This window comes from Leuresthes tenuis, unplaced genomic scaffold (assembly GCF_036924035.1).
Source record: "Leuresthes tenuis unplaced genomic scaffold, fLeuTen1.0.hap1 SCAF_17, whole genome shotgun sequence".
Classification (NCBI taxonomy): domain Eukaryota; kingdom Metazoa; phylum Chordata; class Actinopteri; order Atheriniformes; family Atherinopsidae; genus Leuresthes; species Leuresthes tenuis.
Window position 1 is genome coordinate 19484810 of NW_027325371.1, and position 16333 is coordinate 19501142.

The window sequence follows — 16333 nt, forward strand, 5'->3', positions numbered from 1 at the left end:
ATCTTAAACTCTGGAACCAGGCAAATGCTTCAGTAACTGTTTAATAACTTTTCACAATTTGTCACTATAGCAGCATGGCATTAAAATACTAATACTGTTGTACTCATCATTTTCAGTCCATAGTGACAAATAAATTGTAGCGATTATATTTAACTTATTTACAAAATGCATGTTAATGTTCTCGGTTTTCGAACTTGATGAAGTCCGCTTGTAGATACTCATTATGACCACAAGAGGACGTGATCATTCCCGTACATAGAATGCATGAAAAAGCGATATTGTCATTTTTACTTATTATCTATTGATACGAGTTATTTATATATTATTTATGAAGTAAAATACAATACTTGTCCGTGTATAAAATAAATATTTAAAATAACAATTGTGAAGTTTTTTTCCTATGACGTCAAATTAGCCTTTCCGCTTTTGCTCGCGGCAGTAAACATGGCGAACGGCTAACGAAGTCGATGTGTGCATTCAGTCTTGAAGGGTCGGGTTTTACAACTTAGGACTAACAAAGTAGGGTTTCCTTTGTGCTGGATATCCGGAGTGGCGCTTGAAAGTTACCGCGCAACACACGTATTTCTTGAATAAAAGGTAAAGTCAGCGTTACCCTCTGTGCTGCTGCTGATGCTAACGCGGGCCTAGCTGTAAGTGCATGCTAGCGGTGCTAGCTAACTTGCCAACCAATTGCTGTACGACTCCCAAGATTTACTAAGATATTGTAGCATGGGGGTGTATTTGCGTTATGATGTTCGTTGTTTGTCGTGCTCTGCTGTATTGAATTTTAACAGAGGTTGTGTTTTAGCCTGAATAAAAGCCGTTCGTCGACTGTAATCTTTGTTAAGCTGTTCTACATATGATTACTTAGTTTTACATGATCAGATTGCTACAAGATTACCAATAAGACCTAAAGGATTTAATTATATAGCACATCAACAGTTTGATTAACTTACATTGTCAATAAGTACATACACAAAAACCACTATTAAATTTCCCCTTTCCTATTGAGATTGTATGACACGTATTTAAAATGTCTTTGAATGGATTTCAAAATCGAGATGTTTGTTCTATATGAGCACAGCTTTCTACCATTATTGAATTGTTATCATAAAGTGATTTTATCTGTGTTTTTACTGGGGATTTGATCCTTGGCAGGGTGGAGAAGACGCACTGCAACCATGGGGCGACGATCAACCTCTTCCACCAAGAGTGGAAAGTTTATGAACCCCACTGACCAAGCCAGTAAGTAACCAACTTCTCAATAGAGCTGGTTCACCCGGCACAGACCTGATGGATAGTAGCTTAAGATATGTAAGTGTATTATTGATCAGATCTAAGAATCATGACATATGTAAACTTGTTTGTTTCCCACTTTACAGGAAAGGAGGCCAGGAAAAGGGAGTTGAAAAAGGTACTTGCAGTCTTAAAAAAAACAAAACAAGATTCATATGATTGTAACAGTTGTAGTCATGTTTTGCTGACATTGTGCTTCATTTGCAAATTATTTAATCAGAACAAGAAGCAGAGGATGATGGTGAGGGCAGCAGTGCTGAAGATGAAGGACCCCCGACAGATCATCAGAGACATGGAGAAGCTGGATGAGATGGGTGAGCGCATGGAATCCGTGCTGTTGATTTTATTAGTCCTATTAGATTAGTTTGTTTCATCTGTTTTAAAAACATTTTTTTTTAGGCTTATGGGTCTTTTTAACAGTCATCTCTGCGCAAAAAAAAAACAACCTCTTTTTTTGGTCATATTTCTTATGAAAGATGTTTTTATTGCCCTCTGTGCAGAGTTCAACCCAGTTCAGCAGCCGTTGCTGAATGAGAAGGTGTTAAGGGACAAGAGGAAGAAGTTACGCGAGACATTTGAACGCATTGTCCGACTGTACGAGAGGGAGAATCCTGACACCTACAAGGAGCTGCGCAAACTGGAGCTGGACTATGAGACCAAACGCGGGCAGCTAGCTCTGTATTTTGACTCAGTCAAGGTGCGTTTTATCTGTGTTGTGTTTATCCATATGGATGGTTTAATTTCTCTTATTTGAAGTTGTTTAAGGAGACCTGATTGACTGACAGATATATAACAGAAAGAGTACTGTGCATAAGTCTTGATCCACCTCTCATTTCTTTATATTTAGCTTCCAAGGAGCCAGACTTTTGGAATCTTGTAAATTGCTCCTGAGCAGTAGTTCTCCAAGTTTTTACAAAGTTCATCTTTAGATATTGACTGCCTTTTAAGAGTTTTTTTGTTTTTGTTTGGTAGAGCCACTTAAAACTGCCTTATGAATTGTTCAAGTATGATAAACGATTTGGGAAATAACTTTGCCCGATATCTTCAAGCACTTCCTTACCCGCCTGTCTCTAAGACATGTCATTTCTTCCCTTTTCTTTAATTGCATCTATGAAAAATGCTAAAGATCACACAGTTTGATAGACGTAGAATAATATTTTTCAACCAACAAAGGGATTTTCAACTGCTGTTAGCTAAAACATTGACATATATTCGGATGGATCACACTTTAGTTTGATGTGTAATTGGCAGTGTAAGTATTTTAAGTGTTTATGTTGAGCTGCAGCTCTTCATATTTAAGCTCAATCGCACTGTTTTGCCTGTTTGGTGTCTCTAATGTTGACTAATGTGTGGTATGTGCTCTTCCTCAGAATGCAGAGTCAGTGGAGGTTGATAGTATCCCTTTACCTGACATGCCACATGCTCCATCTAATATCCACATCCAGGATATCCCACTACCAGGGGCTCAGCCTCCTTCTATACTAAAGAAGACCTCCACGTTTGGGTATGCTTTGTATCGGCGCTTGAACTCTGTTCACCATGCAGCGGGGTGTTATTGTCCTACTGAAGTAATGCTTGTATGTATCTCTTAGTAAAGGTCCTCTGTCATCATCTTCTGGGCCAGTGTTGGCAACAGTGCCAGGTGTCCCACGCTTACCTCCAGGGAAGAAGCCTCCAGGGCCTCCACCTGGCCCCCCACCTCCACAGGTCCTGGCTCTTTATGGTATTCCAGCCCGACGAACATACGGCTCAGACGCAGGTGACACAGATTTCAGAAAAATTCCCAATTTCAGAGTTACAATTCCATCTTTATGTTAACAGTTTCTGCCTGTTTCCCTTATCCCTGTGTGATATTTATCTTTTTCCAAACAGAGCCTTCTATTCCTGGTCTAGAAAAGGACTCCGCTATGGATCTGGGAAGAAATCGGGACAGTGGCAGCGAGAGCGACAGAGATGATATGGACGACGACGACAGTGACTCTGAGGAGGACAGTGAAGATGAGAGAAATGAGGGGGTAGATGGTGACCAGAGGGCACGTGTGGACCGCCATGATGATGACAGGGAAAGAGATGGGAGTAGAGACAGAAATGACAGACTTGCTGGTGAGTGTTTTAGAAGTGCTGCAGCATATTTATGTATAACTTATATTTGCCGTAGGCCTCTGCTCTTAGCCATTCTATTTTAGATCTTTTGTTCAGGAAATTTACAACAAAACTACACAGCCTTCTATGACTAGTAGTTCTAAAACACTCGACTGGTCATCTTCTAAATGATCAGTTGTACTTTTAGTTGTATTGCTTCGACTGTTGTCGTTTAAGCACTGTCCAACAGCTACAAACAGTTGAGAAAAAGTGTTTAGAAGTCAGGTTTTTCCTGTCTCACTCGGTTCCTGTATGTGTTGATGTCTGACTCCCGTAGGTCGCAGTGTACGTTTTGCAGATGTGCCCGCAGAAGGTCCTCGTGAGGGAAAAAGAAAGAAAAAGAGAGTGGTGAAGAAAACCAAGGCCATTACTCCTCTGCAGGCCATGATGTTAAGGATGGCAGGTACTGTTGTGTTCTTGTATCGCTGCTGCATGGCTAATAAAGCTTGTTTACATTCATTATATTTCTGATGGTTTGTTTTTTCGTCTTCAGGGCAGTCCATTCCTGAGGAGGAGGAAGAAGAGGAGGTGGAGGAGGAATACACAGATGAGTCAGACACCTCTGACACTGAGGACAGGGGACCACCGGGAGACAGTCAGCCCCACGTCATGGCCAATCAGCGTCTGCCTCCCCCTGTTGTGGGACAGCAAGGACCTCCACCCTTACAAGGCCCACCAATGACAGGGCCTCCCCCACTGGGTCCACCCCCAGCTCCTCCAATGAGGCCTCCTGGTCCACCCTCTGGCCCTCCTCCTGGTCCCCCACCAGGTTGGTTACACTCTAAGAACTAGATGAAATACAGTGCTTCATCTCTGAACCAGATTGTTGCACAGCTAGTGCACTCATCATGTATGTATAATAATAATAATAATAATAATTCTGTCCAGAGTAATAAGTAAAACACAATTCAATACTTCTGTCTTTAGGTGCTCCTCCATTCTTGAGGCCTCCTGGTATGCCTGGAGGAATAAGGGGTCCAATGCCTCGTCTCCTGCCTCCCGGTCCTCCACCAGGACGACCACCTGGTCCTCCACCAGGTCCACCGCCTGGTCTTCCACCAGGCCCTCCACCACGTGGACCTCCTCCCAGGCTACCGCCCCCAGCACCACCAGGTAGGCATATGTCCTCAGGACTACAAGAAGATGCATAAAGTCCAAATAACAGAAGTGTTTCCTGTAAAATGTCATTGCTGCTGAATTAACCAAGCCAGGGTAGTGAAAATAGATACTTTGTGACCACGGTATAAGGTGGTTTGGTGACTGTCTGGTGACTCTTTACAGGTATCCCTCCTCCTCCCCCAAGAGCGGGAGGGCCCCCACGTCCTCTGGCGCCACCACTCTCCCTATTTCCTCCACCTCTCAACTCCAATGTGCTCAGTGCTCCTCCAAACATTGTCCAGAGGCAAAAAGCTCCAGGGTCCAACCAGGATGGTTCCCAGAGCAACCTGCCACCACCTGCCATGCCCATGCGGCCGGGTGTCATGCAGATGCCCCCTCCGCCTGGGACAGCTGGCGCCGCCACTGGCGCAAACCCCGGCAGCAACCTCCACAGCCATCACCATGCAGCCACCATCGAAAAACGCGCCAACATCACTTCTGTCGCAGCTGCCGGAGGCAGCTTGGCAGCAGGTGCCGGTTCTGGCGGGGCCACCATCTCTGCCAAACCTCAAATTATCAATCCCAAGGCGGAGGTCACACGCTTTGTGCCCACGGCACTGAGGGTGCGTAGGGACAAGAGCGGAGCAATGCCCGGGGCAGCAGCTGGGCCGCTTGACAAATCAGGGGGCAGTTCTGGAGGAAGGAGGGGAGATGAAGGTATGACAGGAGGCCAGTGGCAGAAACAGCTGACAACGGTGATTCCAACGGGATTGGCCAACCCAATCCAGATGGGTGCTGTGGCCCAGCCCAGCATGAAGACTAAAGACCAGGTTTATGAAGCCTTTATGAGGGAGATGGAGGGACTCCTTTGAGACTCAAGAGGGTATTGGGCAAAACAATGTTTCATGGGGCTCTATGAACAGCAAGACTGTATTGTCGTGTTTTTTGTGCAGAGTAATGGAGGTAGATGTTTCCAGAGCATTCAGTTAGATCAGTTTCTCTTTAGCATCCGACAAGTCGCCGCACCCTTCATTTGATCCAGACTATTTACTTCATCAAAGAGAATGTTAATTTGACAAGAATAAAACGTTTGATCAAATATGTAAAGTCAAAACATTTAGACTTAAATACTAACCTCTGAACAGAAGTGCATTGTTCTTTAAGTATGTTGTTTTTTTTACCCTGCAACTGTTTTCTCTTCTACCCAACTGTTTGTCTCTTGGCCATTAAAAGCAGTTTTGTATGATTGAAAGGACGTTTATTTTATTCGTGTTTGTCAAAAACAGGAAAACGGAACTTAACAATATTTGTCCAAAACTGGCAAAGTCCATGTTTGAAACTTTGATCTGCAGTTTAATAAATGCTTAAACAGTTGCAACCTTGTTTCAGTGTGATGTAGCAGACTGTACAGATATTTATATACGTTATATACATATATATACATATATATATATATTATATATATATGTGTGTGTGTACACACGTACACACAACTGTTTTGCTGATGTTGAAAACTGTGCTAGCCATGCAGACAACAGTAATCCGTTTAAAGACCTCAATTTCCGTCATCCTTTGCGGCTTAAACTGTACTCGCTTCCGCGTCTGCGCAATGCGGAGCTGACGACACGTTGGGAGGCGAGAGGCATGGCGGACGACAAACTGGAGAACGTGAGGCAAAACACGGATGAAACTCTCGAAGATTCTAGTAGCGATGACGACAAACTGGTTATTAACGGGGAAAACGAGGAGGCAGTGAAGACCTTCAAGGATTTGGTGGGTTTTTCTCCCGACATTACAAGTATTATCACATTCTAACATTATCACGCAGCAGCAAAAGCTGTATCAGCTAGCTAAACTAAGCTAGTGCCTTAGGTAAACTTTGTTTTATTAAGTGGAACACACCTGCTGTCTGTCAGAGTTTGAAGACCGGTTGTAAATTTGTTGCATGACATTATTTCCACGTTAGAAAAGTTTGTCTTCCTCCGACAGGGCGTCACTGAGGTGCTCTGTGAGGCTTGTGATCAGCTGGGATGGAAGAGTCCGACAAAGATTCAGGTAGAAGCCATACCTGTCGCCTTGCAAGGTGAGAGTTACCCCTATAAACTATAGACTATTTTTAATGCAGCCTACGTGTGTTTGGGTTACAAATCTACTGTAGAACTAAAAGTGTAAATATTAGTGTATAATTACTCGAAACATGAAGAGAGCTGTCCTGAACAAATGCCTACAGTGTTATGTTTTCACACGCAGCCTCTGCGTTTTGTTTTTATCAAGTGAATCAGTGCATGGTTCAAAATGTCGTGTCTGTTGTTCATTTACCTCACTTTTAGACCTGCTAATGACCAGATGATTTTATTCATTGATTAATTCTAACGCCCTGGTGCCATAAACATTTTAACTAGGTTGTACTTTCTTTTTCCACATGACTGTATGTGCTGCTGCTTATTGTGGGTAACCGCTAAAATTGTGTAAACCCTCTCCTTGAACTGCAGGGAAGGATGTCATTGGCCTGGCAGAGACTGGTTCTGGAAAGACCGGCGCTTTCGCTCTGCCCATCCTTCAGTCACTGCTGGCTTCACCGCAGAGGCTTCACACGCTCGTTCTCACGCCCACCAGAGAGTTGGCGTTTCAGATCTCCGAGCAGTTCGAGGCCCTGGGCTCCAGCATCGGCGTTAAGTGTGGTGCGTGTTTGCTGGTTTGGGGTAGGGGGGTGCACAAGACTTTCTCTGGCTCTGTATTTTTAACTTGTTTCACCTCTGTTCCAGCCGTGATTGTCGGTGGAATCGATATGATGTCCCAGTCCTTGGTGTTGGCTAAAAAACCACATATCGTCATTGGTAAGAGCATTGATACATATATAATGTCATGGGAACGTTCTGCACGCGTGTCTGTCATTCTCATATGTACCTTGCATTTGTATTTCCTCATTAAATTCTTATTTCGTTACTGTGAGAACTCTCAAGTCTCGTATTTTTCAGTGAGAGCAGAAATAAAGCGCCATAAAACAGTAGAATCTCATTGCTCTTGGTTGTAGAAATGCATTGTGTCGAACACCTGCTTATTACAGATGTAAGGCAACTAATTAATGCTCTCATTCGTTTTTCAAGTGCTTTGAAGTTTAAACTACCTTTGCACTAACAATCGTGCGTTTCCAGCCACTCCTGGCCGGTTGATAGATCACATGGAGAACACGAAGGGCTTCTCCCTCCGAGCTCTGAAGTTCCTGGTCATGGACGAAGCGGACAGAATCCTCAACATGGACTTTGAGACTGAGGCGAGTGTTTACCGTTCAACTTTCAGACTTAAAAAACATTGTGCACGCTCACAAATCACATGTACTGAATCACAATCGAACATAACTTGGGTAGAAAGTTTAGATGACGCTGAAGGTTCTTTTTAATGAGACCATCAGCAGAAATGACTGGTGATGCAGGAGTTAAAGGAGATCACTTTGTAATTGCATTCCAGTGAAATGGTCAGGGTTTCCATGCACAGCTGGGCAGTTTAATTGGACTACTGTCCTTGTGCCCGTGTACAAGCACAGGAGGGGAATCAGTTTATCCACTGGTGTGCAGGTATGCCCTTGTGGTGATTCTGTTGTTACTGGCCTCTTCTTCCTCTGCGTATCAGCTTCTTTTGTTACTCTCAGGTCACAGCCTGAGGCTTGAACTGTAGATTATATGCAGAGCTCCTCGGCCAGTTTGAGTCCAGTTCAGTGTATGCACAACTCAACTTACAGGCGTATTACCAGACCGGTGTTTGTTCAATTTGGTGAAATTCAGTTTGTTACGATTTCGGTTGGACTGGATTGCGAGCGTATATTTTAAAAGTCCGTTTTTACTTGGACTCGCAACAATTGTTTTTTCTCACATCGTGTAAATGTAGTAATTTCTGGCTGGCTTCTGAAACACTCCCGGTATAGTGTGAAGTCATTCGGAGGATGGAGCAAAACCACATGGCTCACACGATGTTATACACCTGCATCGGATGGAATCCCAGATCAAACTCTGTGTTTTCATTCAGTGCACCAGAGAAAGAAACCACAATCACCCCTCATGTATCTATAGCACAATAATATTTTTATATATGCATGTATATATTTGAACTTATTTGTTTGTTTTTTTGCCAGGTGGATAAAATCTTGAAGGTGATTCCCAGAGAACGGCGCACCTTCTTGTTCTCCGCCACCATGACCAAAAAGGTAGGCACACACTTGTAAACTCAGTCTTTACGGTCCTGCTTCGATCCTCACGAGCTTGTGTTGCATGTTGTGATGAAAATGAATGAGGAGTGGTGGAGTTAATACGCCGTTGAGGGGGGGGGCTGTATATATTTTCCTGTACTGATCGTCTCTCGTTGGCAAACAGGTCCAAAAGCTGCAGAGAGCCGCTTTGAAAGATCCTGTGAAGTGTGCAGTATCGACCAAATACTCCACAGTGGACAAGCTGCAGCAGTATTACATCTTCATACCCTCTAAGTATAAGGTGGGGCTCGCGTGCACGTTTCAGCCTGTATGATCTGAGTAGTTTGAGCCACAGCACTTCTCTGTCCGTGTAATCTGCATGTGTGTGAGCACTGAGTGCGTCTGACCCTGAAACACCGCTCTGTGCTGCGGTTTGTTTGATGGCAGGACTGTTACCTCGTGTCGATCCTCAACGAGCTGGCAGGCAACTCCTTCATCATTTTCTGCAGCACGTGTAACAACGCCCAGCGGGTGGCGCTGCTGTTGAGGAACCTCGGCATCACCGCCATCCCTCTGCATGGACAGATGAGTCAGGTGAGTCCTCATTCATAATTCTATTCTATTATAAATGCCATTCTCGAATAAGGATGATGATATTATCGAGTCAGCCTTTGGTGCAGAGACATGTCGTTTATTTTAATTTTTTGAATTTGAAGCAAAAAGTCTTTGTTTAACATTCAGAAATAACTAAAAGTTGAAGTCGGTCATTGTTTTAAATTTTAGTGTCACAAAGCTGCGATCGTTGACTGTGATTGTCTAAAACATTGCAATGCTCACTGGGCTGCTCTCCCTCCTTTCGCTGCTCAGAATAAACGTCTCGGCGCCCTGAACAAGTTCAAGTCCAAGTCTCGATCTGTGCTGCTGGCAACAGATGTGGCATCCAGAGGACTGGACATCCCTCATGTGGACTGCGTCATCAACTATGACATCCCCACTCACTCAAAGGTACTGCAGAGATGGCGATCGCGTTGCCGGTGTCTTTCGGTGTTTGTCTGGCTGATCCGATTTGAATCCTTTGATCCCTCGTAGGACTACATCCACAGAGTGGGCCGAACAGCCAGAGCAGGGCGGTCTGGGAAATCCATCACTTTTGTCACACAGTAAGGAACTAGTTAATTTTCACTTTTCACTCAATGCTTGACGGAATCCATTTTGAACTATTCTGGCTCCATTAGTCAATTCTTCTTTCCTCATTTAAGCATTAAATGATGCATTTGTTTGCTTTCACGTTAAACTTATCTGCTCGAACTGAGTGAGTGAAATTAAGCCGACGGCAGTGAAGTAACACACCTCTTATACCTCAAGGTATGACGTGGAACTTTTCCAGCGAATTGAAAGCTTAATTGGGAAGAAACTTCCAGCTTTTCCCACCCAGGAAGAGGAGGTGATGATGCTGGTGGAGCGAGTGAGCGAGGCTCAGAGATTTGCCCGTCTGGTAAGTCGTCCGCTGCTTTTTATCAAAACTTGTATCAAGATTTTCAGCCACTCCAATTATTTTCGAACAATAAACATTAAGAGAATACTGAATGTCCTTTTCAGGAAATGAAGGAACAAGGCGAGAAAAGGAAGAGGCCGAAAAGAGGAGACGGGGACGAGGATGACACCGAGCAAGCAAGTGGAGTGAGGAAGAAAGTTAGGGGAGGACCAGGAGGTGGAGGAGGAGGGATGAAGAGGGGGGGGGGAGCCTGGAGGGGAGGACGCTGAAGAGTCCACCATCAACAGAATGTACATAACCACAACACACAATGCCCTGCCTGTTTTTGATGTGAAACTTTACTATTATGACAGCTTTTTTTCCACCGGTCAGTATGGAGGCAAACGACTATTTAATGACAGAAAAAGTGTTTTTCCATGTCCATGTTTTTTTTCTCCCATTTGTAATAAAAACGACGCTGTAAAATCTAAAGCTCTGGGATTGTGTGAATTGTGTAGGACTCAAAACGCTGCTGTTCTTCAGTTTAAAGAGGGATATTTTCAGTTTACAGCAGAGGAGCCGACATGATTAAGTATATGAACTTCTGAATAAGGAAAAAGCTTGTTTTTTTTTTTCTGACAGTGGAGCTGTTGGGTATCTGTATGTGTGAGGTGTGTTGCACTGTAACAAAGCAACAGTTGCATGATGTTATTTCATCATGGTTTCCAACAAATTTAGAGGTTGTTCTTTTTTTATTTTATTTTTTATTTTTTTGTCCAGCCAGTGATGGATAAGGGGAGAAAAAGTCAGAGCCCAGTTGTTTCTAGGCTGCATCGGATGGGTGTGGGCAATGCCTTAATATTTCTGTGATAGATGTAAAGGGGGCGTCCACCACAGCAATATGTCCCAACAAAATGTTTATTCTTATTATTATTTCTATGCCACAGCAGGCTTCGCCTGACATCACCACGCAGTATCCTTATTTCCTCTTTGATGAGTCATTAAAGAGAATATCACAGTGGTTTATTGATCTGCATGATCAGTATCTACGTGCGCGCAGCCCAACGTAGGCGGGAGCAGCGGTGGTCAAGTCTGCCCTGGTTAGGAGGGGCCCCACTTTAGAGGCAGCACTCTGCCTGTGGTGCACACCGAAGCCCAAATACATGCTCACATCTCAGTGTCGTGTAGGAGTCGCATTAGAGGGAGCTCAGACTGCTCGGTGAACAGGATCTAGCTGCTGATTCGCTGACAAACACCAGGTAGGTTTGTTATCATCAACCGCGAGGGCAGCAATGATGGGGCGCGTGGAGATCCGACCATCACTGGGTAAACGGACAGAGGTGTTGAGGTTGCTCTGGAAACTTAGTTGGACTAGTCTGCGTCATGGTAGCGAGTCCAGAATGAACCTTTTAGTGTAATGTAGCCTTTGGTTGACAGACTGACTTGTGTCCACCTGCGTGATTCTTAATGAAGTAACAGAGCAATGGTTTTGTTGCTACGTGCTAGCTTTAAGGGTTCAATTTTTTGAAGGTTAAACAAAATGTAAGGAAACAATATCCGACGCTGACGTTGTTTGCCGTACTTTGCCCCAACGGCCGTTCTCCTCGCACTTTTTAGCCATGTTGCCCTTTTATTTCTCCGCGTAATGGCACATTCCTGCGCCTACTATATATCGGCTAGCTGTGTCCGTTGCACAGGTTAATTTCTGTAGATAGCAGCCTAATATATGTTAACAAGATCTTGGCAGCAAGTTGTGTTATTCGAACGACTGCGGTATAAGAGCAACGGGTTTTATTGTCTATGTATCTAGCAGGAGAAGAGGGACTCGGTAAATGAGCCATTCACGACGTCACTCAGCACCGTTTGATCTGCTGCAAGAGCGTGTAGCCTGCGCAGTATGCGCAATACTGTTACACAGACCAGTCCACGAATAGGGATAGCCTTGTACGACTGTAAGTCCAGCTTTTTGGGAGACTTAAACTAAAACCTGTCTTAAAATGTTCTTCAATTTTCGATTATTTAAACTGGCTCTGAACGGTCCGCATTGTATTCCTTCCTCACCGTGTATGCCATCGCACTAAACGATAAGCCTGTTTTGAGGGTGATGGACCTATCGGACCTTTGCCCAATAGGTGGAGTCAGGAAACGGTCAACATGAGAAGCAAAACGCAGAGAGATGAAGATATATAGAATTAGGATACTTAAAATGGTCCCAAAGAGGCTCAGAATACCTGCAGTCAGACGCAGAATGAGACACAAACTGGTCCAAACGTGACACAGAACGGCTGCAAAGTGATTTCAAAGCATCAAAAACTCGTTTTTAAACACATATAACGTATGCCTGAAATAATAATCTCAAGTACATTTAATAAGTTGTCATCTTTTTATAGTTGGGGACTGGATAGTGTAGTGGAATGATTGCCACCCTCCATGTGGGAGACCTGAGTTTAAATCCCCTGCATGAAAGGTACCACCTCCAGTAGGGGTCCTTAGGCAAGACCCCCTAACCCTACATGCCTACCTGAAAGTCGCTTTGGATAAAAGCGTCTGCTAAATGCATAAACATAACAATTATAGTAACGTTTGATGTATGAATGCTCCTTTTGAAATGAACCATTACCCATCACACCTCTATGAGTTATGGACCAACCAGAAGCTGTGTGAAACGGGTCTCCTTTTGAAATGAGACTCTGTGTGCCTATGAGATTACCTGTGTAAAGAAAGGTTTTTAAAAGAAAAAGTAACAAGGAGATGCCACAAAGAAACACAAAACAACTAACTGACAAATGACCGAATATGAGCGTTGTTAGGCTCCATTGAGGAGGTGCAAAACAAGTGCATTATGGATAAGAGACAAACATGGTCCCAAAGAGATGCAGTATGATACAAAATATCTCCAAGATACAATAATTCCACATAGTTTCTGATTGTTTTCTGTGTAGCTGCCTTGGGAGATAAATGGTGAATCTTTTGCATATCATGTCATAATCCATCCATACACACCTGATGCCACATAAAGTATGCCATGGCCAGTTTCTCTGTTTGGGATGTGATGTGTAAGTTGCTAATGTCTGAAGCCCTGTCTGTTCCAGGTGGCTACGTTGCTCTGGTAAATCCCAGGTAAGATGTCTCATCGGAGTGGGCAAGAGGACCCGGAGCGGTACCTGTTTGTGGACCGCGCGGTTGTTTACAACCCTGCCACACAGGCTGACTGGACGGCCAAGAAGCTGGTGTGGGTCCCCTCAGAGCGCCACGGCTTTGAGGCGGCCGGTATCCGGGAAGAGCGTGGCGAGGAGGTGCTTGTGGAGCTGGCAGAGAATGGTAAGAAGGTGGTGATCAACAAGGACGACATCCAGAAGATGAACCCGCCCAAGTTTAGCAAGGTGGAAGACATGGCTGAGCTGACCTGCCTGAACGAGGCGTCTGTGCTGCACAACCTGAAGGACCGATACTACTCTGGACTCATATATGTGAGTGCTTCCACCTGGACGCTTTTAAAACAGCTTGTTTTTGAAACAGTTTAAACTTCCCACTCTGCAGAAGACTAAACTTCAACTCAGAGATCCCTCTGTTTTCACAGCTAATTTAATTTTCCATCCTGTTCTAATTTTCAAAATGATGGACGGGGTTTCTACTTGTGTGCGTGCAGTTTTCTCATTTCCAGCCATCTGTCTTTGCACTCTTCTGTGAAAGTGAGATCTGATATTAATCAGTCTTTGCACTGGAAGAGGGTGGGCACTGAGCTTTCTACTCCTCCGACGGCCTCCTGACCACACAAACACACACATGCACACAGAATGACTGACAGACCTCTCTAGTCTCTTAATCATTTCCAGACTTGCGCTTCTTGGTGCCTCCTGGTTACATAGTGTTGCCTCCTCCAAAGCTTATTTCTCACCTCTGCTGCAGGCAGACCTCTTCCATAAACACTGTTGGTTTCAGCATGTTTGTCTTGATCTGTGCTCCTACTGGTGGCGTTTGTTTGATCACAGAGGTGACATGACCGTCCTGTTTTTTTGGCACTGCGTAAAACTACACGTCTGGCACAAAATAAAAGGAGAAACAGGCATGTTTTTGTTATCCTTTAGCCATAAAACCCTGGTGCTACAGTATATACACAGTATAACTGTAAATTTGTGTTTCAATTCAACAGTAAAGCTGTAATATTCAAGTGGCCCTTTGGTTTTTTGCTATCCAACAGCATCAAGTGTTGGCAAGATGAACTCCAATATACCTTTATGTTTAGACCTACTTATTGTTATGGACGGGGGAGTTTTTATCTAATCTAAATCTTTAAAGGTTAAACGTTTGAATTAGTCACAGCCAAAGTTTGTAGTGGTTTGTTTTACTGCTTTGCTTCCAACCCCCATGATCTAATTTCAGTAGAGAAGGAGCTGTTCTGTGATGTTCTTCCTGCGATCTCAACCCATTTAGAGGCATGTTTTCCAGGAATAGAATGTGGGTTATCACCTGGGAGACTCTGGTTCAGGCCTTGCAGAGCAAATTTGTTGCACTTATCAATTGTTCCCTCTCTCGGCTGACTGTTACTAACTAGCTGTGTGTATGTCACCGCAGCACATTGTATTACATTTGAGAATTACTATGGTAATGCTCTGTAATTGTCAACGCTAAAATGGAAGAAAAAATGTATATGTCAGCAGTTACCCAAATGACTTGAATTTTAATGTCGTTCCACCAGCTCAGTAAGTTCCTCTTCCATTTCCCTGTTACACGATAGTGTCATGGTTTCTCTTACTTGGTTCAGAATGGGCTTTTGAGCTTGTTAATTGTCCCCTTGCCCATGAGAAATTGAAAACATGTGTCTGACTGTGTTGGTTTTCTATCAGGAAGAGAGTTTTTCCCTTTCAGCGCAGTCTAAGAAGAAGAAACCCCCTGCATTCTTAACTTTTTCCGGTGTGCTGCACTTACCCCCACAGAGTTGTGCGACTTCCACTGAAGACATAATATAATGGCCCCTGCAGGCAGTGTTCTTATTTAAGGTTATTGGGAAGATTTATATTCCTGTGTTATGCCGTGATCATCGTGGATAAATGGAGAAGTTTTTCTCCCAGTTGTTTTTGTCATTGTAAACCTTTCAAATCTTTTTAGATATCACATATATGAGAAGCAGCATAGCCAGCCTCAAGCTAGTTTGTCTGTGAGATTTTGAGCAGAAATATATGGGTTTTTGTCACTTGCTTTATTTACTTTTTGAGATGCCTTGGTGAAATCTCTTATGATGTTATGCTATACGCTTCTGTCGTCTGGTTGTTGAACCTTTAGAAAATGCACATCAGTGTTGAGGAGTAGACTGAGCTTCTGCCAGCCTCGACGAGTCAATAGAATAGGATATCTGCTTCCCTTTTAGCTGTTGGGCACATTTAAGGCCACCATGAGGACAAAACTGAACATGTCCTACCTTCACTCGTGAAAAAGAAAGTGCACTCTTTCAGGTTTTACATAAACGTGCACAATAAAGAATAATTTGGTCCTCAGCAGGTAAATGAAACCTCAGATGAGCAATAGCGCGTGACTCTTCTATGTCTCAGACTCTACAGGCCTCAGTTAGCATTGGTGAATGTGAAAGTTCATGACTGTGCAGTTAGAAAAAGACTGAACAAGTGTGGCTTGTTTGGAAGGGTTGCAAGAAAAGCACAGCACAGCTTAGGTTTGCAAAGCTGCATCTGAGACCAACGTGGAGGTGTTTGATCATAATGCACAGCATCACGTCTGGAGAAAACCTCTGTTAAGCACGGTGGTGGAGGGCTGATGATTTGGGCTTGCTCTGCAGCCACAGGATCTGGGCTCTTTGCGGTCATTGATTTGACCTTGAACTCCTCTGTACACCAAAGTATTCTAGAGTCAAACGTGAGGTCATCTGTCCCACAGCTAAAGCTTGGCTGAAACTGGCTCATCAACAGGACAATGATCCCAAACACAGCAGAAAACCTACAGAAGTCCAGACCTGGAATGCAGTGGCGGAACACTAAGAGAGCTCTGCATAAACGAATGCTCACAGACGTCAATGAACTGAAGCAGACTGGACAAATTCCTCTGCAATGATGTGAGAGACTGATAACGTCATAGATTCTCCAACTTATTGCTGCTAAACGTGGCTCGACGAGTCGTTGAATCGCAAA

General features: G+C 43.9%; 3 protein-coding genes across 4 annotated transcripts in view; all 3 read left to right on the forward strand.

The window, feature by feature from the left end:
• Window positions 1-422: 422 nt before the first annotated feature.
• On the forward strand, window positions 423-5910 carry wbp11 (WW domain binding protein 11). Its single transcript, XM_072368387.1, has 12 exons — window positions 423-597; window positions 1159-1245; window positions 1383-1414; window positions 1517-1610; window positions 1797-1993; window positions 2667-2800; window positions 2889-3055; window positions 3169-3399; window positions 3716-3841; window positions 3932-4207; window positions 4366-4551; window positions 4720-5910. Exons 2-12 carry the CDS (start codon window positions 1182-1184, stop codon window positions 5406-5408), a joined length of 2196 nt encoding a protein of 731 aa, XP_072224488.1. The 5' UTR covers window positions 423-597; window positions 1159-1181; the 3' UTR covers window positions 5409-5910.
• Window positions 5911-6161: 251 nt separating this feature from the next.
• ddx47 (DEAD (Asp-Glu-Ala-Asp) box polypeptide 47) lies at window positions 6162-10686 on the forward strand. The gene is made up of 12 exons (XM_072369117.1): window positions 6162-6309; window positions 6526-6619; window positions 7029-7217; window positions 7302-7373; window positions 7692-7810; window positions 8666-8737; window positions 8904-9020; window positions 9167-9313; window positions 9587-9724; window positions 9809-9879; window positions 10085-10214; window positions 10319-10686. Exons 1-12 carry the CDS (start codon window positions 6181-6183, stop codon window positions 10481-10483), a joined length of 1443 nt encoding a protein of 480 aa, XP_072225218.1. The 5' UTR covers window positions 6162-6180; the 3' UTR covers window positions 10484-10686.
• A 657-nt stretch (window positions 10687-11343) lies between these two features.
• The window catches only part of LOC140273640 (myosin-10), a 52809-nt gene continuing 47819 nt past the window's right edge, over window positions 11344-16333 (forward strand). For both annotated transcript variants that reach the window (XM_072369262.1, XM_072369263.1), the window contains exons 1-2: window positions 11344-11452; window positions 13286-13663. In XM_072369262.1, coding sequence (XP_072225363.1) covers window positions 13319-13663 — 345 coding nt within the window. In that variant the 5' untranslated portion in view covers window positions 11344-11452; window positions 13286-13318. The remainder of the gene's footprint in view (window positions 11453-13285; window positions 13664-16333) is intronic.